At 51.1% G+C, this 25,529-nt stretch overlaps 6 protein-coding genes across 6 annotated transcripts; 3 read left to right on the top strand and 3 right to left on the bottom strand.

Annotated features, from left to right (window-relative positions):
* On the bottom strand, window positions 1–1,501 carry TGAM01_v201705 (hypothetical protein; the record flags this gene model as incomplete). Its single annotated transcript, XM_018807260.1, has 2 exons — window positions 1–1,313; window positions 1,417–1,501. 2 exons carry the CDS (start codon window positions 1,499–1,501, stop codon window positions 1–3), a joined length of 1,398 nt encoding a protein of 465 aa, XP_018659594.1.
* A 4,458-nt stretch (window positions 1,502–5,959) lies between these two features.
* On the top strand, window positions 5,960–6,674 carry TGAM01_v201704 (hypothetical protein; the record flags this gene model as incomplete). Its single annotated transcript, XM_018807259.1, has 3 exons — window positions 5,960–6,088; window positions 6,136–6,173; window positions 6,218–6,674. 3 exons carry the CDS (start codon window positions 5,960–5,962, stop codon window positions 6,672–6,674), a joined length of 624 nt encoding a protein of 207 aa, XP_018659593.1.
* A 5,171-nt stretch (window positions 6,675–11,845) lies between these two features.
* On the top strand, window positions 11,846–13,015 carry TGAM01_v201703 (NDT80/PhoG like DNA-binding family protein; the record flags this gene model as incomplete). Its single annotated transcript, XM_018807258.2, has 1 exon — window positions 11,846–13,015. The coding sequence occupies one exon, from the start codon at window positions 11,846–11,848 to the stop codon at window positions 13,013–13,015; it is 1,170 nt and encodes a 389-aa protein (XP_018659592.2).
* Window positions 13,016–18,995: 5,980 nt separating this feature from the next.
* On the bottom strand, window positions 18,996–20,701 carry TGAM01_v201702 (hypothetical protein; the record flags this gene model as incomplete). The annotated part of the gene is made up of 3 exons (XM_018807257.1): window positions 18,996–19,959; window positions 20,030–20,238; window positions 20,312–20,701. The coding sequence occupies 3 exons, from the start codon at window positions 20,699–20,701 to the stop codon at window positions 18,996–18,998; spliced, it is 1,563 nt and encodes a 520-aa protein (XP_018659591.1).
* Window positions 20,702–21,573: 872 nt separating this feature from the next.
* On the top strand, window positions 21,574–22,995 carry TGAM01_v201701 (hypothetical protein; the record flags this gene model as incomplete). Its single annotated transcript, XM_018807256.1, has 3 exons — window positions 21,574–21,586; window positions 21,705–21,966; window positions 22,143–22,995. The coding sequence occupies 3 exons, from the start codon at window positions 21,574–21,576 to the stop codon at window positions 22,993–22,995; spliced, it is 1,128 nt and encodes a 375-aa protein (XP_018659590.1).
* A 605-nt stretch (window positions 22,996–23,600) lies between these two features.
* On the bottom strand, window positions 23,601–25,282 carry TGAM01_v201700 (hypothetical protein; the record flags this gene model as incomplete). Its single annotated transcript, XM_018807255.1, has 5 exons — window positions 23,601–23,938; window positions 23,993–24,711; window positions 24,769–24,952; window positions 25,011–25,146; window positions 25,208–25,282. The coding sequence occupies 5 exons, from the start codon at window positions 25,280–25,282 to the stop codon at window positions 23,601–23,603; spliced, it is 1,452 nt and encodes a 483-aa protein (XP_018659589.1).
* Window positions 25,283–25,529: the final 247 nt, after the last annotated feature.

Raw genomic sequence — 25,529 nt, 5'->3', positions numbered from 1 at the left:
CTATTGATCTAGCTTATTCCTCTCCACCGTAATGATTCTGCCTTTCCCTGCTCGTGCAGTCCGAATATGTCTCTCCACATTGGCAGCCACCTCGAGAGCCTCGCGGTAAGCAATCCACTCAGAAGGAAGAGAGTCTTCCCCAGGCGTCCACCCAGTGTAAATTCGAAGCAGCGTCACTTTTCCCCACGAACCGACCCAGTCTACAAAATCATGCTCTGAGTGCAGCATTAGAGCCTTGAACCACTGCGCACATCCTGTGAGATCGAGAAACTCCAGTGCGTACAGGTTCCTGCTTAGCAGTCTAAGAACTAGCAGAGCCTCGCTCCAATCGTGGTCGATGGAATGAGAGTAATAGTTTGTACCTCCGTAGGCGACGCTCTGGCCCTGTGGTGTAGTCACGGTGGAGAGACGCGATCGCGGAGTAAGACATGGGTCAGGCCAGTAAGCAAGACTTAGATGCGTGATGGTGGTGAGCTTCGACGACATGGCCAGCAGTTGCTTCCATGAGGCTTCTGAGGATAGCTGTGGGTCGAAAGCAAGCGAGAGGTGCGTGAGATTTGGCAGCAGCACTCTCGGAGGACTTGGGATGGTCTCGCTCTCATCCCAAGATTCTTGGGGTTCGCCCAAGTCTTCTTGTTTCTTCGACGGATACAAAAGCTCAGAGACTTCTTTGAGGGACAAAGAGCGACCTAAAGCGCCCGATAAGTCCAGATAATTCACTTCCGCGTTAACAGCGGTATGATACTCAGAGGCATCATCCTCGCCCTCTTCGTCTTCATAGATTTCAGGAGGGATGAGTATTAGTTTCAAGTCATCAAGTGATAGGCCATCCGGGCTGGCAATCCCAACCCATCGAATCAGTGCCGACTTGAGATGCGAGGGTATGTCGTACAGATAGTACTGATTAAACTCCCGATGGATGTCCCAGTCAGCAGCAATCCTCCTAAGGATGGTGTCAATGAGACTCCGGGAGGCTGGCAGGTAAGTGCCTGGCAACGTCGAATCAATCAGGCCGCAGCGGTTCACCGTCGAACGCGGCAGTTGGCCTTGACGACTCGTAGCACCGCTCCTGGCAGTAACCCAGCTTCGAGGGGGAGGGGGGCCGGCAGGGAGCCGGCGGCCATTGTTGTCAACCCTCTGCCTCTGCTGCCGTCTGGGTGCGGGGAGGGGGCTCTCTGGGATCTGCAGTATTTGCCTGAGGGCTGGCGGCACAGACGGTGTGACTACGGGTAGTTGTTGTCGCGGAGCTTCTGGGCCAAGGGAGGCGTGCCGCAGGTTGGCCAGAAGCTCGTTGACGCTCCTAGAAGACTTGCCTATGGATCAGCGCGGTCAGTTTCCGTCAGGCAAGCAAGAGGGCGCCCTGCTCGAAGAAGGCACATGAGAGCAGCAGCAGCAGCAGCAGCAGCTCACACTCACCAGCTGCGTTGGACGAGGACCCGGACGCCGGAGATGCCGTCGGGGTGGGCTTGAATGATTTGAGATGCTGCCTTTTCTTCGGCATGCCAACAGCAAAACAACGTGTCTGTGCTACCGGAAGCGTGCAGAAACTGAGTCGCAGGTTGCGAGCCGCTTAAATAGCACCAGCACCAGCACCAGCAGCGATGACTCGATTCCAGGCCCCGGACAAGCTCCAAGAGTTGAAACCATCAAAGCCCCGCCGGCCAAGGCGAAGGCGCCACAAGGCCGGACTAGACCCGCTTTGACTAGAGTCATAGTCATTGGACGTCCTTCTTTCCGCCCCCGGAAGGCGATGAGATCAAGAGTCACAGTCACTTCGGCTTCCTCCGCAGGCAGAAACGGCTTATACAAGTCCAATGATTCCCTGAAGCAGGCCCGGCTACCTGCATGCGCCACCGCCGGTCTAGAAGTCCAACAGAAACCAGTCATGAGCAGTTATCGTCTTGCAGAGACCCCTGTCAGTGCTGTGCCGCGTTTTTTCGTAGAGCAGATAGCTCTGCTTGCTTGGACCAATTGCTTCGCATGTCTGCCTGTGTTGATTTTCACATTCGTTTTAGCATCTATAGCGCTTCTTCTGCTTATGTCTAATCCTTTAGTACTAGCCTGCTCCCTCCAAAATGATAGGTGATGCAACGTGGCTGCAATGGTTGAAATCGTTTCTTTCATTATACATCTTCTGTGGCTGTAAAGAGCTCATAGTTTTAGCCTCTTAGTTCTAGTTCTGAAGAACTGTCTATATGGAATTCAGCAATTTCGTAAGTAACTCCAATAAGCTTGGGGAACAGACATCCCATGTCCATACACATCGCGGTTACTCCCAACCTCTCATGCTCTATTGCCATGAATAAGTTCCCTTGATGTCTGGATATAAGGGGTATACATATACTTCTTAGTTGTAGTGGTTTTTAAGCCCCCAAATTGCTGCTGCTGCTGTGCCTAGATCCGTACATGCAGTGGTCTCTTTGTTTGAAATATCCCCATTGATGTGGACATCATTGATAGGGGTGCGGCCGAATTCAGGCCCGTAGCTGGGTTCATACACGCTGCAGTCCTATTTGCTTCCGAGACTATCAGAGAGAATCTGGAACTGTCCGATCCCGCAGCGGCTCAGGTCCATTCATTGGCAATCTGCTATATGCAAACACCGGTTGAGATTGCCCAACGTATTGCGACACTTGTGCGTCATTCATGCTCTGCTCCTTGAGTGAGTAGCACAGGGTTGTTTAGTCTTGGGGGGTAGCGTGTGCTTTCCACTGGAAAGGTGTGGGTTGCTTGGATGCTTTTTTTTGATCATCTTAGAAAGGGCAAAACTAGATCTGCTGACTTCCGCGCATCAATGTACACATCCGTCTGTCAGCGTGTCTCGGAGCCTTTTGATGATACTAGAGTGTCAGTGTTTAGTTGATAAACCCCATCTATCTTTAGTGACAACTCCAGCTTTGGTATTCCAGTATTTTTATCTTATATTCGTGGCTCAGAGTATCAAAAAACCCAGCTTTGCCCTCAGCAAGAAAGAAGCTGATTGCCGTCATTTTCCGCGTGTTACCACCAAACTTCGAAGGTCTAGATAATCGCCTAACAAGTCGACTACGAAGTGGAGCTTGGAGAACAAGCGCAGAGAGAAGGGAGGCGTGTACTTATGAGCACCAATAGCGGTGGATAACGGAGACGACCATCTCTCGAGCCAAGAGGCGGCCATCGTAATACTTGCCTCATCAGCTAGGTGAAACTATGAGAGCTTAAGTTGCCCAAAGTGGTAACGCGAAGCGAACAACATGGTAATCAGGAGATAATCAAGGGGTCTGAGTGACGCGAAGGGCTTCAGAACTGTCTTGGCTGTCAACTGGCATTTTAGCACATGGGAAAACTAGAAGTTGATACTGTAGCCTCCCCAGAGACCTGGATTGGCATGAGTGAGGCAACTATCTGAATTGTGAGGAGCAATTAGATGCAAGATAAAAATGCTCTACCTCTTGTACTTGTTTACACTCATTCATATAGATTGCTACCGATAAACCTACTAGTAGCAACAGTCACTCACTGTCATGCGGCTGAATCATCGGTCAACGATATCGCTCTGGTTAACCTGGGATGGGGCGTATATGTAGGAAAGGGAGCAGTCTCGGGCAGATGGCTGTAATGTATGATATATCGCCAAATCTAGCGTTTTGAAAACGATACCAAAATACCATCAAACTGGCAATCGTGCAGTTGCTCAGCCTTCCGAAGCTTTTTAGGCCATTGTAAGTATCCCCTTCTCTGGGATTGAAAGAGAATGGACGTGAATAGCTGCTTGAGCATCTATGATGCAGTAGCCGTCGATACGAACATGGAGGACTATGAAGTTTGTCTATTACAAAAATGTAATAGTATAGGAATTTGAACTTTTTATACATTCCTTGGAAGGTTGATGAAGTTGTTACGGTAAAGCTCTTCAAAGTAATAGGGGCATAGAGGCAAGCGTGAACAACTCTTGGTAGTTACGGCGTCAAAGCGATTTCACAAAGACGGTCGGAATTTTTGAAATTTCTGCATTTGATCATACAAACGTTAATTCAGTAACATCGCCTCCTTTCCTCATTTGAGCTGGCTTCGACATCAGAGTCACCTTTTTCAACAAAGCCAGACTAGCTTTCCAGGCAAAACAAAACAAAAGTTTTAGGCGTTTAGATTCAGTATAGAGCAACACGGGGTCATCGAGTTGGAGATGTTCACGGTAGTTTTGGGAAATGTAGGCACACGGCCGCGAGTGTATAAAATCTATCATGAAAGAAGTGAAATTTCTGTCCCATTACTCATGTTACGACTACTTAGCCATACGCCCAACGGTAAGCATCTCCATATGTAAAAGGTAGAGAACCTCAACGGGAACAGTGTGGCGAGCTCAAATGTATCCCAGCTTGGTACAATATTGACCTGGCGTTTGAAAAGCTGGATATTTGCAGACCCAGTCACGCGCTCCCACAACTGGTAGAGTTATTAACCCGTATCTAGAGGCACTTGCCGTGGAGTAATGGATTAAAACTAGCAAGGATGGTCTCTGATGGGTAAACACGTCAGTCATATTGAGCAGCCTGTCCCATCAAACCACGTTGCCTGCCTCAACTATCTTGCTGGAGGGAGCTGCACCACATCATGTGCGTAACCGGCATAGGGGGAAAGGAGCAGGGCCAACGCCGCGATCCACGTTGCACTGACGTAGCAGCCGTCACGAGAAGTAAGCACTGGGCATTGCATCAGGCGTAAGAGCCAGACGGACAGATGAGACGTTTGGGATAAGGCCGAGCAGAAGGCCTTTGCAGCCGTAATCCTCCGCTACCGCAACTCCTGCTGGCCATCGGCTGTCGGCGAGGTGCCTCTCTCTGCTGGCCTGGGCTCTACCAAACATGAGCCTACGCTAGGAGCCAAGGCCGGGAGAGAAGAGGAAGCAGTGGCCTCGAGCAGAGGGTCGAAACACTTCAGCACTGCGTATGTGTGCGTCAGCTTGTCTCTGGCACACAATCATGCGCCGTCCGGAGCGCATCCGGGTGACTGGAGGAGGAAACTGGTTGGTGGCACGATGTTAGCAAGTAATACGACAGAGTGTCTCACTTACAGCCACCAGAGGCCTTCGCCGTGGATCTGATCTAAGCCGTAGGCTGGGCGTAGCGTTGATAATGTCGGCCGACGAGTTTGCGTGCGACCACGGCAGCGTGGAGGATGGATGATGGCATTGCTAGCCTCCCCCCTTTCTGATGAGACCTGTGACGCGCCACTGGCGATGAGGGAGTGAGGCTTCCCGGCTTCTATCACAGTTTCCTCGACTGACGCCCATGCGAGGAGGAGTGTGGATTGCAACGGCCGACATGACTACGGCAAATGATGATTTGGTGTTTGAAGTGGGCGTATTTGATCAAGTGCCGCTATCATCATCGTCGCCCTACACGTAGGTGGTAGTTTCAAGTGTAGCTGCCATGTAGATGGTTTGAGCAGAAGATGTGGTGAGAGAGGTACATGCAAGTAGTACATTCGCTGCGTTACATGAGCCCCTGATAAGATCAGTAACATGGAGATCCAGTTTGTACGAGCAGTGTTAGAGGCACTACTTTTGTATCGTATACGTTTGCATGGAGCATGAGGTGGCATACACGATAGCTCTGCATCTCTTAGAGAGTCGCAATGCCTGGTGCAGCAGCAATGTCGTCATCTGCCGCTGCCCGCGTATCGAGTACTTCCATGCCACTCTCGGTGAGCCCTTGGCAGAATCCATGCCCATGATCAGCGAACCGCCCCTCTTCTCCAGACGCGATAGGCCCCATAGGCCCTGTAACAGCCCTGCGAACAAGCCTCCACAGGCGCTAGCTGCGTCCAGTTCGAGCACGTCCGGCGCTATCTCAGCTCCCCCAGGGCCCGTTCCAGGGAGCTTTTGGAGCGAGCTACAGGCGGGACGAGCCCATAGCATGCGGCTCCGTATCCAAGGGGGAACCATGGCCCGAAATCAAGCAGCCAATAAACGGACACGATGCAACGACATACAGCCTTCCTCAGCTTCCGCTCAGGCGTGGCGCTCGCAGTAGGCGAGGCCAGAAACCGCCCAAGCATTGTCTGCAAATCCACCTTCCGGGTTCGTGGAGAGCGCTGCGCTCTACGGGTATGTCTTTGAATGCTATTTTGAGCGCCCTGTTAAAGCCTTTGCAGATCCCCTGCACACCGGTTGAGATGCAGCACATCTCGAGGTGAGCGTGATGGAGACAACAACTCGACGCAATGGGCGAATCAGCATCTGCGGGTGGCCAATGGACGGCCAATGGACGGTCGATGAGGATGCAGGCAAGTTGCCGCGGCAGCTCCAGCCAGAAGCCACGTCCGAGCGTGAGACAAAAGCCTCAACGGCTGGACCCTGGCGCCCTCTCAGCTCCTCTCAGCTTTCGTCACGCCCTTTCGCCTGGCCCTGGCCTGGACTCGCTGGTCCATTGGACTATAGGCGGCCAGCAAGGACGGATCTCGCAAAGGCATGGGGCCCTGGGATTCGGACCATGGCCGACTCCCTCGTGTTCGCCTCCAATGCGCAATGCAGCAGCAGCAGCAGCAGCAGCAGTAGCAGCATGAGTTTCCGAGCATTTGCCTTTGCCTCCACCCCCAAAAGGACGACAATGCTGAGGCCCAGGCCGCCCCCAAACTTGTGTCACCCATCCTCTTGCTTTGGCTTACAGGTACAAGCTGCTAAAGATGGGTAACGCCAACAATGCAAGACATATTCTGGCTTTTCGTGCTCTGTTGTGGCTGGCAATTGATAGCACAGGAGCTGCTCAGTTTAGATTTTGGAGGACATGTTGAGGATTGCCCTTGGTCGTATCGAGATGTGAAGCTGCGGAATCGCCGTTACGACCTCTCACCTCGTACAGAGATCTATCTGATCTCTTACCTGTTACCTACCTTGGTGTGGCCTCCCTGTCAGAGTCCAAGGGGAGTTCAATGGACGAGACGACTTTCGCTGGCAACCTCGTTCTGGACGCTACCGTTGAAGAATATTCATATCTATGTTCCTGACAGGCCTGCTTGGTCCGTTGCCTCGGCCAAACGAACCATTTTGTACATTCACGCGGCGTCTTTGGCAACGGGCCGATCCGACAAAGCTCTAAAAGCCTACTTTGACAACGTCAACATTTGGGTCTTTGTTTGATCTCACAGACAGACAATGTGGGATCATAGCCATTTTACTCCCTCCGATGCTCTCTCCCCCCTTTCTCATTCGGAGAGTTAAATCAAGTGTGCAGGATACAACATCTTTGTTCTAAACGCCAGTGTTGCCCTGGTCCATCGAAAGGTTACACGGGCAAATAGTGCATGAGTGGCTCCTTAAAGGCTCCCATTGGAGAAATTGATGGGCTGCTACGTGCCTTGCTTGCCTGGCCGGTTTTCTGTTGTTTTCTCCTCCGCTGTCGGATCGGCTGATCGGAGACGACAAAGTCCACCTCGCTCGGGTAGATGGCCTTATCATTGGCTATCATCAACATTGCGTGGCTCTCTAGTGTGCTAAAAGAAGATGATTCACGGGCAAATTGGCCACTATCGAGTTTGCGGTGGCCACAAAGCAAGCGCCATTCTACAAAGGATTGCGAGCCATCAGCCTCACACCCTTCTACTAATTCCTTTGTCTCCATAGCATGTCAAGCTACCTACATGCCGCCTGATAGTAACCTTGCTGGCTGTTCCAAAGTCTGGGGGGGGAGGATGAAACCTGAGTGCCAGACTCGCGTGTCTGTAACATTACCTTGACAATCATGGCTGCCAAAGCTGTGATACGGTTTGCATTAAGAAGAAAGTATCTCGTGGTCCAACATGGAAACCGAGGTTCAGATCCACGCTGGGCGTTCAGATGGCATTACCTTTTGCCCGTTTCTCTAATTTTCTAGTTCCTCAGAGACAGTTTGATCAAGTGACACGCTGCAAATGAGCAAGCTGTTGGGCTTAGCCCCATAATCTCAGTATTTCAAGAACATGCAGTGCGCTGGCCAAGTCACGACCATCGCAGTTTGATAATAGGAGCAGTGGCGTGTGCCTTGAACGAGAGCATATTGTGGGGGCCCGGTGTGTCTTGAGCTTGGCTTGACTTTTGAGTCTGAGTGGCTGGGTGTGAATCCGGCGTCTCCTCTTTCCAACGCATTGCTAATCTCATGCACTTACCCGCCGCTTCCCTAGCGCTCGAACTCAGCCAAGGATCTCTCTCTTAGCAACAGGCCCACACGAGAGACCGCATTGTAGGCGGAGGCATAGCGCCTGGATACTTGCATGCCTTAGTTCCCTGGAAGGGGGGAGGGGTGTGATATCGCAGCAAGCGGGCTATATTCAAAGCAAATCGGGGCGATGGAAACAAACTTGACAACCCTTGACGCAATGGCGGCGAGCTGGACAATGCTCTCGGACGGACTTCTGGTCGATGCCCAGCCCATCTATACTGAGGCCTTGGAAGCGAAATGCTCGAGCTTCCGGGTCGTGTAGCACGCAAGCCATCTCTCAATGACCTGATTGCAAATGAGTTCGATGGCCAATTTATGCTCGCTGTAGTCGAAACGGGTCGCTTCCCCGGTTCCGCGACGAATTTCAGAGTCTCTGTTTGGCTGGGGTCGCGAGTTGCTTGCAGCTTGGGCATAGCCCTGCGACTTTTGCGGCTTCTTGCTTGTTCCTGTAACTAGGAAACCTTGGCCCTCGCTCGCTCAGTGAGCTCCCCCAGCAGGCTATTTCCGCAGCAGCCAGTCATATGCATCATGATGATGCACAGCCTGCACATATACGATTTGCTTTGCCCGGACCAGGATAAAGCCTTATAGATACGTGTGGAGATAGAGGGAGGAGAGGAAGAGAAAACTACGTGCGGTTCGTGAGCTCTCCACACCATTCCCAGTTGAGCTCTTAGACCCTGTCTCAGCAGCCACACGATAGACGCCTGCTTTAAGCTTCTCAGTCTAACCCAGACTCTTGCTCGGGCTCTTTCAAGGCTTTCTGGCCGTATTTACATATAAGACACGAAAAGCTCTCACTTTCTGCCGTCTTTCGTTTCTTCTCCATCACTTTCTACTCGTGCCATTCAGCTCTCGAGAACAGAGCTCTTCTCAGATCGTTACGCTGAATCTCCGAGTGGAGTTTATGTAACTGAGTCCACCTCAAGCTATAGGGTGTCTTGCTCTTCCCATCTATCCCTGCTCACAGTCTTGACACTAGCTACCATTGTTAATCAAAATTTACATTATACCTTCATCGCACAAAGAGTGCACCCATCCCTTACAGACAACGAACCATCGAGAAACTCAAGACTTTCATTTGGCCGACTATTTCGGTGAGTTTCCTTTCTTGTTGTTGCGCACACGTCCAAATCACTGGACGTTCAACATCAACATCCTACGGCCAACTCGATACATGTGCAATTTCCGGCAGATTCTCTAAACTCAGAGCCCCCTCTCCATCAATCATCAGTTGTATTACCACACGAGAACCAAAATAGGATAGGAGGAGAGCCAGTCATGAAAGCAACGACTAAATTGCTTTACAGATCGTTATCATCCCTCGAACAGCTCGTTTGATCTCTGCTTATTGCCTCACCACTGGTAAGAACTCCTCCACACTAAAAGACTTTAGATATACGTTGCAAGATTTGGATTGGAAGCTTGGCCATTCCATACCTTGATACTCTATATCATATATCTCGACACTGACTCCAAGCTGATTGCTTTCCAGGCGCGCGACGAACAGAAGTGGAGAGATTAATGTACTGGAGCTCCCCGACGCCTTACATGAAGGATCAAGGGAGGCTATAAAGGGTACGGGTTGACGCTTACTTCTCAGCGATTGACTGCCTAAACATCACACTGCCTGGCTGCAGATTACGTCGTTGGCAGCTCTGAGATTTCTACAGCCCTTCCAGCCTTGTTTTGTCCTTGTTGCGGGGCATCCTTTTCCGCCAGAGATCCCATCGCATGCATTCCCAACAGCAGAAGGTACTACTACATTCTTTCGCTTTTTTCCCTGGTCTTGGCATATAACCACTTTTACGAGCAAAACTGGGGACACTCCAACGCCTAACAGCAGCTTTTTACGGAAACGACATGGGTTCGCCATTTTCAATCCATACGAGACGAAGAAGCCTCATCATTCACACTGAGGTACGTTGAAATGAAACTTGAGCATCCAGTTCTTTGCTGTGAATCCCCTGTCAAAAGTCCCCGTCATCTCAACATGATCGGCGTCGCATTGCACACACCCTTGCTGGGGATGTGGCGAAGATGGAGATACATCAGATTCTTTGGCACTTGCAGCTGCTATCGCTTGTGGCAAGATCTCGCCATGGGCGATTTCGGCTCCATATGCGAAGGAGATGCAGACTCCCCTCCAACGACTAGTTTGCTTGGTGTTACAGCCAGCCGCATCTATCCCCGGCGCGGCTTGGCGTCCTTCTTCCGATATGCTCTTGCACTGCTTCCGAGTACTAGGATGTAGCTGGATGTACTGTACTTCTCAGGCTGGACAACTAAAAGACACCCCCCCTCTTCATCTCGGGTACCACACTCTAAGATTGTCTATGTTAATGCTTCTTTCTAGTTGTCTCTAGGCCTCTAGCCATAACCATTCAATGTGTTGTCGACTTGCCTGTGGCCAAGTGAAATACAGCGGAAACAGCAGAAGCAGCACCAAAGCTTGCCTGGCCTTCATCCCCCGTCATGTCTCAAAAGCATATATACGTTCTGTTAGAATCCAATTTTCTGATCAATCTGGACTATAGGACTACGACTCCTCGCCACCACCTCCATGCTCGGAGCTTGATTACCTTGATATACACTCTCAGTCTGGCGATATGAGGTACGTTTTCTGCCTTTTGTCCACCACGCCAAATTTCCACCGTTACCTGGGCAACCCACCCAACTTTCCCTTAGCCAGAGGGCCGCTCCCCAGCAGGATTATACGCCTCTATCTACGCAGACCTGCAACGGGGCCTGCGAGCTTCAGCAGCAATGGTTGCACTTGGGCTTGTGCTCACATCACTGCTCTGTCGCCGGCCGCTAAATGGATTCGTGCATTGGCCTTGTGCTACCACTCGTGCTGGCAGGTAGCTTCTTGGCTTTGTGGTACTCAGCCGGCCTGATCTCCATAAACGTTCTTTTGCATCACTGCCCTGCTCTTCCTTCTCTCTCTCTCTCTTCCTATCATATATACCTTTTCATGATAGATCTTCTCTTCCTGTCTCCTATATTCCTTTCTTTCAGATACCTGTCCGAATCTTCTTGTTCTGATCAAACGCCCAGGTACACCCAAGAAGCAAACACGACGGCTCTAGCAATAGAGCCTTCGCAGCCTTCTGGCCTTCTGGGTCTATTTCACCCAACTGCTGCCCTTGCTACCACGACGCACTATCCTCAGGAACACGCTGCCTTTTACCAGCCCGCAGCTCAAGTATTTCCGAGCCTAGATGTTAGATCCCGCCTAAACAACAAGTAAGTCTTTTTTCTCTCTTGAAGACAGTCCATGACAGAGTGGTAGTATTGGTTGATGCGCAAAGTAGCGTGGTAGTAATGAGGCGTGGTCGCTTGTTATTAACAACGGCTTATACAGTTACAATAGCGCCGCGGCCCCCGGTGGTATGGCGCAGGCTCACACCCATCAACAGCACCGCTCCGCTGGATTACCGCATATTACAGCGCAAGTAAGCACCAGAGAACAATACTCTACTGCAACACCCTCGTTTAGGAGGGCCTCCGGGAACCCTGTCAGGTCTCCGCCATTTCCGGGAGTACCTCTCCGCCGTTTGCCACTGTCGCCAACCCCAAGCCCACTCAACTCTTATGTCGCTCCGGCTGGGAGGATGGAGGCTAGCCAGTTCCCAAACCGACCCTCCCCAACAGCTGTGCCTCCTCTCATGTCCGTCCAGACGTCCGGGTCCCTTCAGTATGAAAACGGGACAGCAATCAAGGTTGAGATTACGGGCACTGTGGACAAGGGATTCTTTCTTGCCGATGGTGAATGGACCTGCTATCGACGAAACTATATGACTTGCGCATGCTCATACTCGCTGCAACCGCATTACGCAAACACGGGAATACATTTCTTCCCTTCTGGAGCCACTCAGCCGTTCCAAGTCTTTGGACTGTACATGTCGATTTCTGCTGTCGTGGCAGACAATGATCAAAGCATTGAGCTGGTTCAACACACTCCTAAGAGGGACAAGGGGCCAACATCCAAGCCTGAAAAGGTTCTGCTGGCGCCCAAAAATTCCGTCCCGCCTCATCACACCAGCATGTACAATGACAGTTCGAGCGCATCTGGCGCCAGAATGTACCAAGACGGTTACGGCAACGGACAGGGGGTTGGTCAGCCTGCCACTGAGCACACGTTTGAGCGTATCCAGTTCAAGCAAGCCACCCAAAACAATGGCAAGCGAAGGGCTGCTCAGCAGTATTACCATCTGATGGTCGAGCTCTGGGCAGACCTTGGCTCACAGACTCCTGAGAAGTTTGTCAAGATTGCTTATAGGAAATCTGAGAAGATGATTGTCCGCGGCCGCTCCCCCGGCCATTACCAGAACGAAAAGAGACGAAGCCACAGCGGCCCACCAGGAGGCTCCTCTGGATCGCTGGGAAGCTATTCATCGTTGGCGAGCATTGGAGAGTATTCGCCTCATCCCAGTATGCTTGGCGGGAACGGCACATATAGTGCATCCTATGACCCGAGAGGATCAGTATACCAAACGCCAAGGACCCATGATGTCCCTGGAGAAGTGACAATGTCTCCCGACGACGACAAAGCTATTGGGGGCGCCAAGGGATATCTATACTATCCTGGGTCGATGTACGACAGCTCTCCGCCGCGACCTCTTGAGATGTTTGGCACTCGCAACGAGCAAGAGAATACTCCATCGCAGTCATCCACCGACTCCAAGGTAAAGAGTGAGTACGACATTACGCCTCGTGTCTTTCATCCACCACCGCTCACGGATAGTCGTCGCCAGCTGTCAGTGTTTGAAGGGAAAACCACTTCAGGTGGTTACTACCCTACGATCTTGTCTCCCAGCGCAAACATGACTTTGTAGTCGAGGCGCTATCAGTTGAGGAGATTAAGCACGCAGCGTTACGTCTTGGCGTTGGTCCTGCGACGAATGAAAACGTCACGACGACCAAAACGGGGAAAAGGCGAAAAGGGGGGGACTAATGCAAGATGGAAACATACCAAAAAAAATTGAAAAATTGAAGAATGGACGCGACAAGTAACCTCTGCAACGATTATACTGGACTATTGGAAATAAATTGCAACAAATGGAAGGACTAGAAATGGGGACAACAAAAGCGACATTTGCTTGGGAAATGGGAGCTTGGGGATACGGGAAAAACTATACGTGACTGGACAGGCCGCAGGGCTCGTGTCGACAGCAGCAGGCTCCGGCAAATCTAGGACACACATTGAACGCTACGGCTAATCCTTTTTTGCGAGAGAAAAAGAGAATTGTTTTGCTTGGAATAGATTCATCCCTCGGCCTTGTCTTGGCCAGAGAGGGCAAAGGAAGTGATATTTGGTCTTTTGGGCTGGATGAATGCGGCAACGCATGGGATATCAGGATTGGATACTAACGACGGTGCGGAGATTCGGGTTTGGATTTTGGACTTTTTTTTGTTTCTGACATTCTTTCAGATTGGATTCTACTTTGTGGATTCTTTCTTTTAATATTTATCTTTATTTTTATTTTCGATTACGATGTATTTTGGTTTCTTGACAATCTTTCTGTTTCCTCTTTTGCACCAATTCTTTCGCTCTTCTTGCATCTATGACTATTCTGCTCTTTTTCTTCTAGGTTCCCCATACTGCCGCTTCCTTATTCGAAGGACACCGCGTGCTGTAGCCAATATTACGGCGGGCTATAATGCCATGTGATTATTCTCCTGACCAGGTACCAGGATCCCCATATGCGAGCATCACAGTGGCGTTGGCATAATGATAGCGGAGTGATTACAAAGGAGGGGGAGCATGCATAGGGAGAGCCTGGCCCTGCATAGGCTGAGGAGTGCTCCATACTTGTCGTACCGCCACCGTCAGTGCACTTTTTCCTTTTCTCTTTTATTTTTATCAATTCCCCCTCGAGTATTACGATAGGCCAGTCCATTTTATGAATGAACATGATTACACAATAAACTAGTATTGTGCCTGCGGGATGAGTGTCAGGGTGTTAGGAAATATCTTATCCACCTCCTTAGCCGATATTGCTTCAGCCAGCTCACACATGAGAGAGCTGAGATTTGATTTACGCTTGTTCTATGCTCAGCACAATTGCTAGCTGAGCTTCTTCTCTCTCTACACCACATACGATGGCCTCCAATGAAGCGCAAGAGGGGAGTGTGGATTGACAAGCGAGCATGCTAATGCAGCATGCAGCCACTTTTATGCGAGTTGCAAACATGGCGTATAGCCGCCGGCCTCTAACCGAAGCCACAAGCGAGGGACGATACCACCACGGTGAACGGCCAGCCGCAAGCCATGGAATGTCGGAGTGGACGCACGGCGACGATCTCGGCGTGGAGCAATGTCAATGGCCGCATATGCCGCAATTTCATCCCACGCTCACCGATAAGATCCATGCACAGAACACCTACTTGGCTTAATGACACGCTTTACGAGAATAGTATCTGCGGGTGGACTCTCTCATCGTCGGGCTGGAGCTAAAGTGTCCCATGCCCGAGATCCAATAACTTGATGGATTTTATAGGGCCATTAGACACGAGTTTGCATCCTCCTGGAGAACCCAGTGCCGCATAACAGCATGCTATTGGACGTGGGCAATCTATTCTAATGCTGCCAGCACTTTCTCGCACATGTTCTGGGCGCCTCCGAGACTCTTCTCTACCATGGACTGATTTTTCGGAAACGTTATATCCCCAGCTCCAACACTACGACTGGAAATTGATATTGTGGCTCTCATCATGAGCTTTTGCAGCGTTGTATACGCCAGAAGAAGGTATGTATGTACCTGTTATGGGAGCCCCCACGGGAAATTGCTTTAGGACATGCGGCTGAACATCTCAAGGGTCCTCGGACTTGCGCCATACTAGTAGAAGCACTACTAGTAGTACTACTTATTAAAAATAGTAGTTGTCGCGCCAGGCTCGCTGTGATACCGGCATGCTTCCATATGAAAGCACCTCTATTGTTCTCTCTTATGCTCTTCCAATTCACATGCTCCGTCTGTGGGAGGCCAACTCATGTCGCCTTTGCCCCATTGAGTTAGTTGTACGCCCCCGGTCGAGGACAGTTTACACGCCTTATTGTCCTGTGCAATGGTGAGAGCAGTTTCAGCGCACTCCCTTTGTTCTCGCCTTTTTTTCACCTGAAGTGCCGAATGCCTGCACTTCGCAGACGTGTCTATCTATGCAATCTGCAGAGTTCTAAACCTGCATAAACATACTTCTAAGAAGCGCGTATGTGGCTTTGGCTAATTAGGCCCTTCGTCTGCAGCTAAATCGAAGCGGGTGGCTTGATATTAATACTCGCTTGACCCTAATGTTGCTTGTAAAGCTCACTTTCTTTTCCCGCTCCAAGTCTTTGGGATCATGGTCGTCAGCGTGCATAGGCGAGAATATTTCATCATACCGCAAGGCGGAAAGACGTCATGTCTGCGGGAGGCTGCGTCGCTTATTCGGCCCACACCCGAGAATATGATATGATAATATGATATGATACATAGTATCTAGACTGAGATTGGGCTCTTCCAGCTACCATTGACGACAATCAGCGTCGAAGGGCAAGCGAAGCGTGGTCGACAGAGACGGTGTTGCACATGAAGCAGGCTTACGCTCACAGCCCGAACGAGCAAATAACAACAGCACTGTATTGATTAGCACTGCTATGTATTAGTGACGCCGCACAGCATGGAGCCCCATCTCATCTCCCCAAGACCCATAGTTCGACCCGGCCCGTCCCTCTTTTCGACGCCGGGGAAAAAGCCACTGCTGCTACTATCAACCAGCACTAGTCTCCTCGTAGTGAGAGCACAGACGATGCTTCGTCACGAACAAACATTTTCTCGCAGGGTCTTCGGACAAGATGCATCCGACCCTTTCACAGGCGTCGAGCATGGGGTTGGGTTCGTCGGTTCACTGCCGTCCTCCGCCCAGGGCTCGGCTACAACTTACGGCAATAAGGGCCATGCATTGCCGGGTTAGTTGGTTGACAAATGCCACGATGCGAGTCTGTTGCAGCAGCTCCCCGCTGCGACAGCTACTCTTGCTGCAAGGCGAGATCCACGCGTGACAAAAGAGACAATATAGTAAGGAGAAAAGAGATACAGTGCATCTGGTATGATCCGCCCTGCAGCAGCAGACCCCTAGACGAGCCCCCAGACCCCGATGTATTCCATCCAGTTTTGGCTTCTGGGGCAGGCCATTACTGTACGGGCTCGCAAGAAGGGCTTAGCATGTGCTTTTGGACCCTGGCTGTATCTCCTTGTACTTGCCCATTATCTTAATAGCCGTACGCCCCCCCTCCTTCGGAAAATCCAAGTTTTGGGGAACATGCCCCCACGTGCTGTGGCATCAGGTCATTTATGTCAGAGCCCGCATATGAGGACATCGTTTGCCACCTCCTGTCAAGAAACGAGATGTGGAAATGAGAAACAAGAAGAGTCAAGAAAACAAAACATGATGATAACTTCATTTGTCTTGATGTTATTCATAGAGGGAACCATTTTCAATGATGATCGCCTGCAAGTACCGGCGAGGAAAACCAAAGAAAGAGGAAAACAAGGAACAGGAAACCGCAGCACAGCATTTTTGTCGGAGATCGGAAGAATTTCGAAACAGTATTACCATCAGTACTACTTGCACTGCCATGTACATTTACAAGCTTGGCCTCCTATTGCTGCGACCCCACGGCTAGCCTATGAAAAAGCAAACATACAATGGATCTTTCCAGGGTCGGCCATCAAACCGGGAGAAAACACCACTACTTTCTTTACCTTTTTTCTTCTTTTCAATTCTTTTCGTTTCTTTTCCCTACTGGGAAAGGGGGGAGGGGAGCATATAGGGAGAAGGATCCGGTAGAGGATCCCGAGAGAAGTACCTGAAGCGGACTGACGGACTATCACCGACGACCGCAGAAAGGATACACCATGTGAGCTAAACAGCAAGGCTGCGTGGTGGCTCATTGGCGACTATGAAATTGTTAGGCGTTATCCTAGTTGGCAATGTCTCACATGGCAATGCCTAGAAATGGCACTTCCTCTAGGACAAGTCCTTTTGGTATGGGCTTACAGCGTGTGTGTCGTATGATGTAATAAGAACTCAGAAGAATGATGAACAAAAGGCAAATGAGGAGAAAACACCATGGCATGTTCCTTTGTTTGCGCCAGCTTTAGGCTCCCCCTCCGTCGGTCTTAAGCTTGAATAGCATATACTATTCGTTCCCTATGTCCGCTTTCACCGAAAATGCCCGTTTAATCACTTTGTTTGGTTTATTTGCTACCAAGGTATTTCCATGACAGCACATAGCACAAGGCCATCTCAGCTCCCTAGTTCTTCGTTATCTCACATATCATATTTTCTCCAGTTTCAGTTTATTTTAGTTTTGTAGCTTCTTTTTTTTGCTTGCCGGATCAGCCCTACAGGTGCATCTACTGTTACGTCCGCAATCGGATCAAGTGCCACAGCAGTTCGGTCTACGGAGATGTTATTCACAAAGGAGTCAGCCGCAGCAAAGAGAAGGGGGGGAGGGCGTGTGTAGTAGCGGCTAGGCATGGCCGAAGGAGAGAACGAGACGACGACGAAGAAGAAAAGACGCCGGAGGAAGGGGGGTAGTGAATTGTCTCAAGTAAGCATATCTGCCTTGCGGAGTTGACCAGGAGGGTTTCCCCATCCTTCTTCTTTTTTTTTCATGCAATCTTCTTTTCCCATTCGTTTAGGCGGCCCGCTCGTTCGCTCTCTTCATTGATTTGCGTTAATGTACATCGTATGGAGGATAGCCTGACTCGCTTGTTGCAGCCATACCGTTGGGTAACCCAAATCCACGTGTTGCGACCCTGCATGCCACCTTGCATATGACTCGCTGAATGTAGGTACTCCCCTTGTAGCGTCTGGCTGGTGGTGTTGTAGCTGTACATGGAAGCTCCACCCCTTGTGAATCGCTTCTTTTTTTTTTTTGACCTCGCAACGAACGAGGAGCCATCTTTTTGTTTGTTATCAGTCACGCCACATTAGCTGTAGCCGTAGCCCGTTGTCGCCAGATGCGATGTTTGTGTAACGCCCGTGTTTTGCATATATGTGTGTACATGCACAACGAAAACCACGCAGCAAGCCATACGGATGGCTTTGTTGCAGTGTCACCCGGCAAGGTATTCCGGCCCAACACGAGGATCGAATCTCAGCAACGGAGGGGGGAGGGGATAGGGGGATCACCGGTCAGAAAGCCTGAATATCATAGCGTCAGGACAATAAAAATAAAAGCCCCGGCTATCGGGGGGGCTGGTTGCACTGCATTCCCTTTGCTACTTGTCCCCCCTAATGATCGTAATCAGCTTCAGGTTTCCTGGGGTTGCACGAGCTGCAAGTCCACACCGGTGATCGACGGTACATCTGAGAGGGCTGTTTTCCGAAGGCTTCATTGTTACCACACGATTCAGGGATCAAGCGTTATGTATGACAAGGAACCCGGCTCAATAATGTGTCCGAAAAACTTGCGAATGGAGTATGCCACCCACCGGCGAGGAAGGTCGAGTAATTTTCCCAGATAACGATAGATTGAGGCATCAAGATACCAGGGGCAGACGTATTTTACCCGATATCCAAATGTGTCCATTGCGTCTGGATGGCCAGCATCATGCTTGGTCTGCGTTGTATGATACCCCCTGTTAAATAGGTGTGGAGCAAGTAAAAGGTCATGGCGAAAAAACGAAGCCATCTAGACCAAACGAAAGAAGAGGGAGGAGGGGAAACCAAAGAGACAGGTCAAAAGATATGGAGACGAAGGAGTCGAGAAGGAAGTAGTAATAGACACGCAGCCCAGAGTTCGAGTCAGGTTCACATTTCGAAAGCTCAAGCCCTCCAGATGGCATCCGACATGGTCGTCACCAAGGCCATCTCCCGAACATCGTGCACGCGTATCACATCCGCTCCCCCCTGAACCGCCGCCGCCACCGTCGCGGCCGTGCCCCAAACCCTCTGCGAAGCCTCGTCCACTCCAGTCACCTTGCCGATGAAGCTCTTCCGGCTCGTGCCAACAAGCCACGGCAGGCCCTGTAAGCCAGGCCACTCCCTGAGCTCTTCCAGGCTCCGTAGCAGCTCCAGGTTCTGGGCGCCCGTTTTCGCGAACCCGATCCCTGGGTCGAGAATTATCCGCCACCTTCGGATACCTGCTGCTTCGGCTGCGGCCACGCGCTCAAGTAACTCGGCCGCAACGGTTGGCACCAGGCCCTCTGGGTAGGAAGTGAGCTGGGTCATGGTCTGTGGAGTGCCGCGCATGTGCATCAGGCATATGGTCTTCCCAAGTCTACCCACAGTTGGGAGCATTTCAGCATCGAGGGTACCGGCGGAAACATCGTTGATAATGTCGGCCCCGCTGGCAATGGCCCTCTCAGCGACAGACGCGCGATAGGTGTCGACGCTAATGGCGACGTGACGGGTTTCCGGTATGGAGCGGATGAGTTCGATGGCGGGCACGACCCGAGAAGTCTCTTCCTCTGCGGATACTTCGGGGCGTCCAGGAGCCGTCGACTGCCCGCCCACGTCAATGATGGATGCCCCGTTGCGAACAAGATCTCTGACGGTATTGGACAGAGTTTCCAGGCTGTTGCGGCCGCCGTCAGAGAAAGAATCAGGCGTCATGTTCAGGATCCCCATGACGCTAGTTTTTCTGTTACGTACGAGGGGTGTGAGTGGTGCCAGCGCTGAAGACATTGGAGTGATGGATGATAGGGGCTCGCCAGGAGTGAGGTCATTGAGGTAATCCTGGACAAGCTTCCATGGCTGCGACGCGTAGAGCGGCTTTGATGGAATTAATCTAATTAACAAAAGGAAAAAAAAACATAATCAGTCATGAGATGTCTGTGGATGAGGATGAGTTGTCTTACTCGGCCAGCGGTCTCAGGACGAATTCGCGCTCAGGGATACCAATATGTGGCACATTGAGTCTGTCGTGCTGGACCTTTTCATCGCCATAGAGTAAGATATCCAGGTCGATATTGCGCGGACCTTTGTCAATCACTTTGTTGCGACCCATGTCCCGCTCAATGGCTTGTAGCTCATCAAGCAGCCTTAGAGGCTCAAGCTCAGTTTCAACCTTGGAGTACGTATTTAGATCAGCAACAGTCGGTCTTGACACAAACAGTAGCCAATCGGTGTACAAGTCTCACCTCGCAAGCACCATTGATGAAACGATCTTGATCTGTGACATACATGGGCTCTGTTTCCCAGAGACTGCTGGTTCGCTTGACCCGAATGCCCCTCCGGTTCATCTCATTGCATGCCTTTTCAATCTCTGATATGCGATCCCCAAGGTTGCTTCCCAAGGCAATGTATGCGGTCTTGGTATGGTTTGCAGCAGCAGGATGACAGCCACACCCTGAGTGAGATCGACTCTGTGTGCCTGATGAGGATGGTGATGAGCTTCGTTTTGCTGGAGCTCGTGCCCTTGGCCGGTGGATGTTGGCCAAGTGACTCTGCGGCGACGAGTGGAAGCTGCGCACGCCAGAGCTGCGCAGGCCCCTCATCAGCGGAGCGTGGTGCTGAATGTGAAATCTCATCTTGCGGCTCGATCTTGTGCTGCCATAAGAGGAGCTGAACTCGGGTGGCAATTGCAAACTAGAGCTGCTGTGCCATTCGAGCTGGAGCTGTTGAGGCTGCCGAGATTTTGGTGGTTCTAAATTTTCCGATGCGACCTACCCTGGAGTCCGAAAGTGGGCCCGTTTCTAGAAGCCACTAAGGAACGTCTTCAGCTTGACACATTGGATGCCTCGGTCAACTGCTGATGCTGATGCTAATGGCAAAACTCTCTCCGCAATAGACTTACTTGATCGATGCATTCCGCTTCCGGCTACTAATCATTTTTAAGCCACGCGATGCCGAGGAGGGGGAACTCAGAAGCACTCAGCATAAGGCCTATGTATGTATGTATGTGTCTATATACACCTATGCTATCACATCTCATGCAAAGTATCCAAAGCTTTGCGCATAGAGGACGTTTCACATCGACCTGAAATCCGGGGAATACGCAGCGCTAACCTCCCCGCAAAATAGAACAAGCGTACATACCACGTTGCGAAGCTCATGCTCAAATCATCCATGAATTCCTCATGCAATTCTCTCTCGGCAGATGACTAAGCCACGCACCTCGGCATCTTTTCCCCAGATCCACAAGCAAGGCTAGCCCTCCATTGGTCATGGCGTCTGACCCAAGCCTCGGCTCGTCAGGGTCAAATGATGGAGATGCTCCGAAACGACGTCTGCGCTCGGGGTCCCCTCTCGGCCGGGAATCTAAAATATTATTCTTAAGCGGGAATTGCCTCCGCCATTCTCCCTCTTTTCTCCTTCTCCTTCTCTTCTTCATTCCAAATCGTTCTTCTTTTATTCTCCCCTGATACCCTTTCCCCGGCGAGACTAGAAAACATCATTCACAATGGCTTCTCCTCGTAAGTTCCGCTGCCTTGCCACTTGTCCCCCAAAACTCGCCGACGTCACCAAGGTCGCGTGTAGAATGTGCAAAAATCGAGACAGACAGAGACGGCTAACCATGGCATGCACAAACAGAGCAGATCCGCACTCCCATCACCGATCTTTTCGGGATCAAGCACCCCGTCCTGCTGGCTGGCATGAACGTCGCTGCCGGCCCCAAGCTGGCGGCGGCTGTCACCAACGCCGGCGGTCTCGGTGTCATCGGCGGCGTCGGCTACACTCCTGACATGCTCAAGGAGCAGATTGCCGAGCTCAAGAGCTACCTGAACGACAAGAACGCTCCCTTTGGCGTCGACCTGCTTCTCCCCCAGGTCGGTGGAAACGCCCGTAAGACAAAGTAAGCCTGACCCCCCAAAAAGAAAAAAAACGCCACCAACCCCCGATTATCAATAATCACATGCTTTGAAATCGGTCTTTTCGGTCAGCGTCGGCGCGGAATGCCGCGATGAAAGAAGTGGAAGAAAACAATCGGAGAACGTGTATAGCACAGAGGCTAACAAGACTTCCCAATAGCTACGACTACACCAAGGGCAAGCTCGATGGCCTCGTCGACATCATCATCGAGTCCGGCGCCAAGCTGTTCGTCTGCGCCATCGGTGTGCCGCCCAAGCCCATCGTCGAGAAGCTGCACAAGGCCGGCATCCTGTACATGAACATGATTGGCCACGTCAAGCACGTCCAAAAGTGCCTCGACGTCGGCGCCGACATCATCTGCGCCCAGGGCGGTGAGGGCGGCGGCCACACCGGCGACACCCCGACGACGGTGCTGATCCCCGCCGTCGTCGAGGCCGTCGGCAACGCAAAGTCGCCCCTGACAAAGGGCCCCGTCCAGGTCATCGCCGCCGGCGGCATCAGCAACGGCCAGACGCTCGCCGCGGCCCTCGTCATGGGCGCCTCGGCCGTCTGGGTCGGCACCCGCTTCATCCTGACCGACGAGGCCGGCGCGCCAAAGTCCCACAAGGACGCCGTCCGCACCGCCGGCCACGACGACAACGTACGCACAATCATCTTCACCGGCCGGCCCATGCGCGTGCGCAACAATGCCTACATCAACGACTGGGAGACCAACCGCCAGCAGGAGATGAAGGAGCTCGCCGCAAAGGGCACTATCCCCTACGAGGCCGATCTCGACAAGGTCCTCAACGGCGGCGAGAAGCCCTCCATTGTCCAGACCGCCGAACAGGCCAACAACGACGAGGATGACGATCCTCTGGAGCAGTTCCGCCCCTTCCTGATGGGCAAGGCTGCTGCCGTTGTCAACGTCCAGAAGCCCGCCAAGGCTGTTGTCGATGAGCTCGTCAACGATGCTGTTGCCCAACTGAAGAAGAGCAACCAGCTCATCGTCGGTGCTCAATCCAAGTTGTAAAAAAAAACATATCAAGACCATCTTTTCCTTATATATTGCTGGGGTTTGTTTTCAATGAAGCCTGTTGGTAATGCATTTCTTCTCTTATTGTTTCATGCCACGTCATGTCATGTAGACTATACAGGTAGCATATCAGGTTTTGATAATTACATGCATACTATGTAACAATACAATAAAAACAAAAATATAAAAAAAACAAATATTTTCTAAAATAATAATTTGAACAATAAGTAATTGATCATTGCTCTTAATCATCGTGACTCTCATCTAGATACTCCAATTGGGGCAACATTATTATCACGTAGACTACGAACAGTAGCTTGAGCTAATCATATATATTCAGAGAAACAGAGAAGCAGATTAAGAAAAAGAGAAAAAAGACTCCACGTCTATTCGTGTCAGCTTTTTGACATTACAATTTGCGCCATTCTCATGTAGATTCCCCCCTCCCTTCCAACACCATCTGAGTCCCCTATAGCCTTTCACTTCCGTCATCTCACATCATTTCCCATCCTGTAACATAAATTTTTCATCCAAAGAAATCAAGATGTTAATGTATGTACCCTTATTCCCCCAATTTCGAACCAGCGTTGGGTATCTGGCACTTAACCATCGAGGTAAGATCGGATAGCACTTTGTAGTTTTGAAGCACCCTCGCCAATGACATTAGTCAAGTTCTCCAAATCATCAGCGGCTGTAATTCCAAAGTTTCGCACAAAGTCCTTTGCAGCCGTCTCGATATCACCGTAATCTTCCTCCACTTCCTCCTCAGGTCGTCCAAAGTAAGCGTTTGAGGAAATGGCCGTAGCGCCTTCGAATCCTTGAAGTCGTGTCTTGGCTTCAGCCTGAGCATTAGGGTCATACGAGCCCTTGCCGAAAAACTCGTCAGACGAAATGGCCTTTTGGGCACCAAATTTGCTACGGGCAAATGTCTCGGATTCATCTATAGAAACAAGAGTTAGGGTATGATAATCAAGTTCTTCAGGACAAAACTTACCAGCTGCAGTTGCCTTTACAGGTCCAACGGAGCCGAAACCACCAGCATTCTTCTTGGCAGAAGAGGCAGAAGAAGCAGACGCAGCGGCCTTGGCACCGCCAATCTGACCGAATCCGAGACGTCCCATGCCCATTCCTAATCGCTCCATTTCAGCATTTGACTTCTGTCGTGTATGCGAGCTAGGAGCTGGGCTAATGGGGGTTGGGGAAATAATGGCAGCAGCGGATGAAGTGGCAGTGGTCTTTGCGGCCTGCTCTTCTTCGGCTTCAGGGTCGTATCCCAGCTTGGCGATACGCTCTGCTTCCTCCTTGGCCTTCTTCTCCGCCTCGTCAAAGTCAATGACATCGCCAGTGACCTTCTTGACGCCCAGCTTTTGCACCTTCTTGGCACCAAGGATGTTGGCCTTCTTGGGGCCGCCGGACGGGGTGGATTTTCGCAAAGCAGCAGATGTGGTGACACGGCTGGCTGCAGGCTTCGACTCGGTTGAATCTGTCTTTGATAGAGGGGACGCGGCACGGGGAACGTCCTTGTTGCCGGCGTTGAGGAATGGAGATGGGGTACGGCCGACTACAGGAGGAGTTGCAGTTCGTGATAAAGGCGGCGTCGGCTTCTTAATCGTAGGCTTGTCCCAAGATGAGAAGAAATCATCATCAGGTTCTCCGGCAGGGGTGGAGCTGCCATCAGCCTCGAGGCCATCGACAATAACTTCTTCAGGGTATCTAGCATTATGGTTAGAGATCTGTATTTATACAGTCGGAGCATTCGGGATGGCATACTCTAGCGCATCACGCGCCGCACGTCGCTTCAACTCATCCTTGTACTTAGTAGCCGCGTTCGACTGGTATTTGGTCTTGGGGTCCTTGCTGTTCAATGCCGCAGTGCCTCCGTTCTGCTGGAAGAATTTGGTCGCAGATTCGTTACCGCCAACCTTCATTACTCGAAGCTGATCCCATTGCCACTCTGGAGAGCACAAGTCAGAAAATGCGTTGTTATGATGAGAGCATTGCGGGATACATACGATCGAGGTTTGTGGATCGCACGAAGGAGATGTGAACGCCCAGGTTGCGATGGTTCGCTGAGCAGTCGAGACACAGGTAGATGCCAAAGGGAACCGAAGTCCAGGTAGGATTCTTCTGTCCGCAATCAAAGCATATCTATAGGGACGACGGCGCGTTTAGTTACTCGGTTCTAATCAGCGTTCACTGCGTTCCATACCTTGTTCGCTGGCTTCGTCTTCAACCTCTCGAAGATCTTCAGCGATTGCTGCTTGGTCGCGAGGGGGGCACTCATCGTGGCAGGCGGCGGCTGGATCCGATTCGAGTCTTGCCGAGTATTTACTGATATGTCTAGAACCCGTCGTACTATTCGTCTCTACAGCGACCGCGTCGAGATGGAGCAGAGAGGACGAAGTGCAATCACGATTGGGATAACTATTATTAAGGAGACTCCCAAAGCCCATTTGGCGATGCGGTAAAGTGGCATAATTGGAGCCGCTAACCTCATTCTAGCTAGGCGGTCTCCCCACTTGGGTTTTCTG

The sequence above is a fragment of the Trichoderma gamsii genome (assembly GCF_001481775.2).
Source record: "Trichoderma gamsii strain T6085 chromosome Unknown Scaffold_4.2, whole genome shotgun sequence".
Lineage (NCBI taxonomy): Eukaryota > Fungi > Ascomycota > Sordariomycetes > Hypocreales > Hypocreaceae > Trichoderma > Trichoderma gamsii.
Note: the sequence above shows the minus strand (reverse complement) of the source record. Positions and strands in the feature narration are given on the sequence as shown.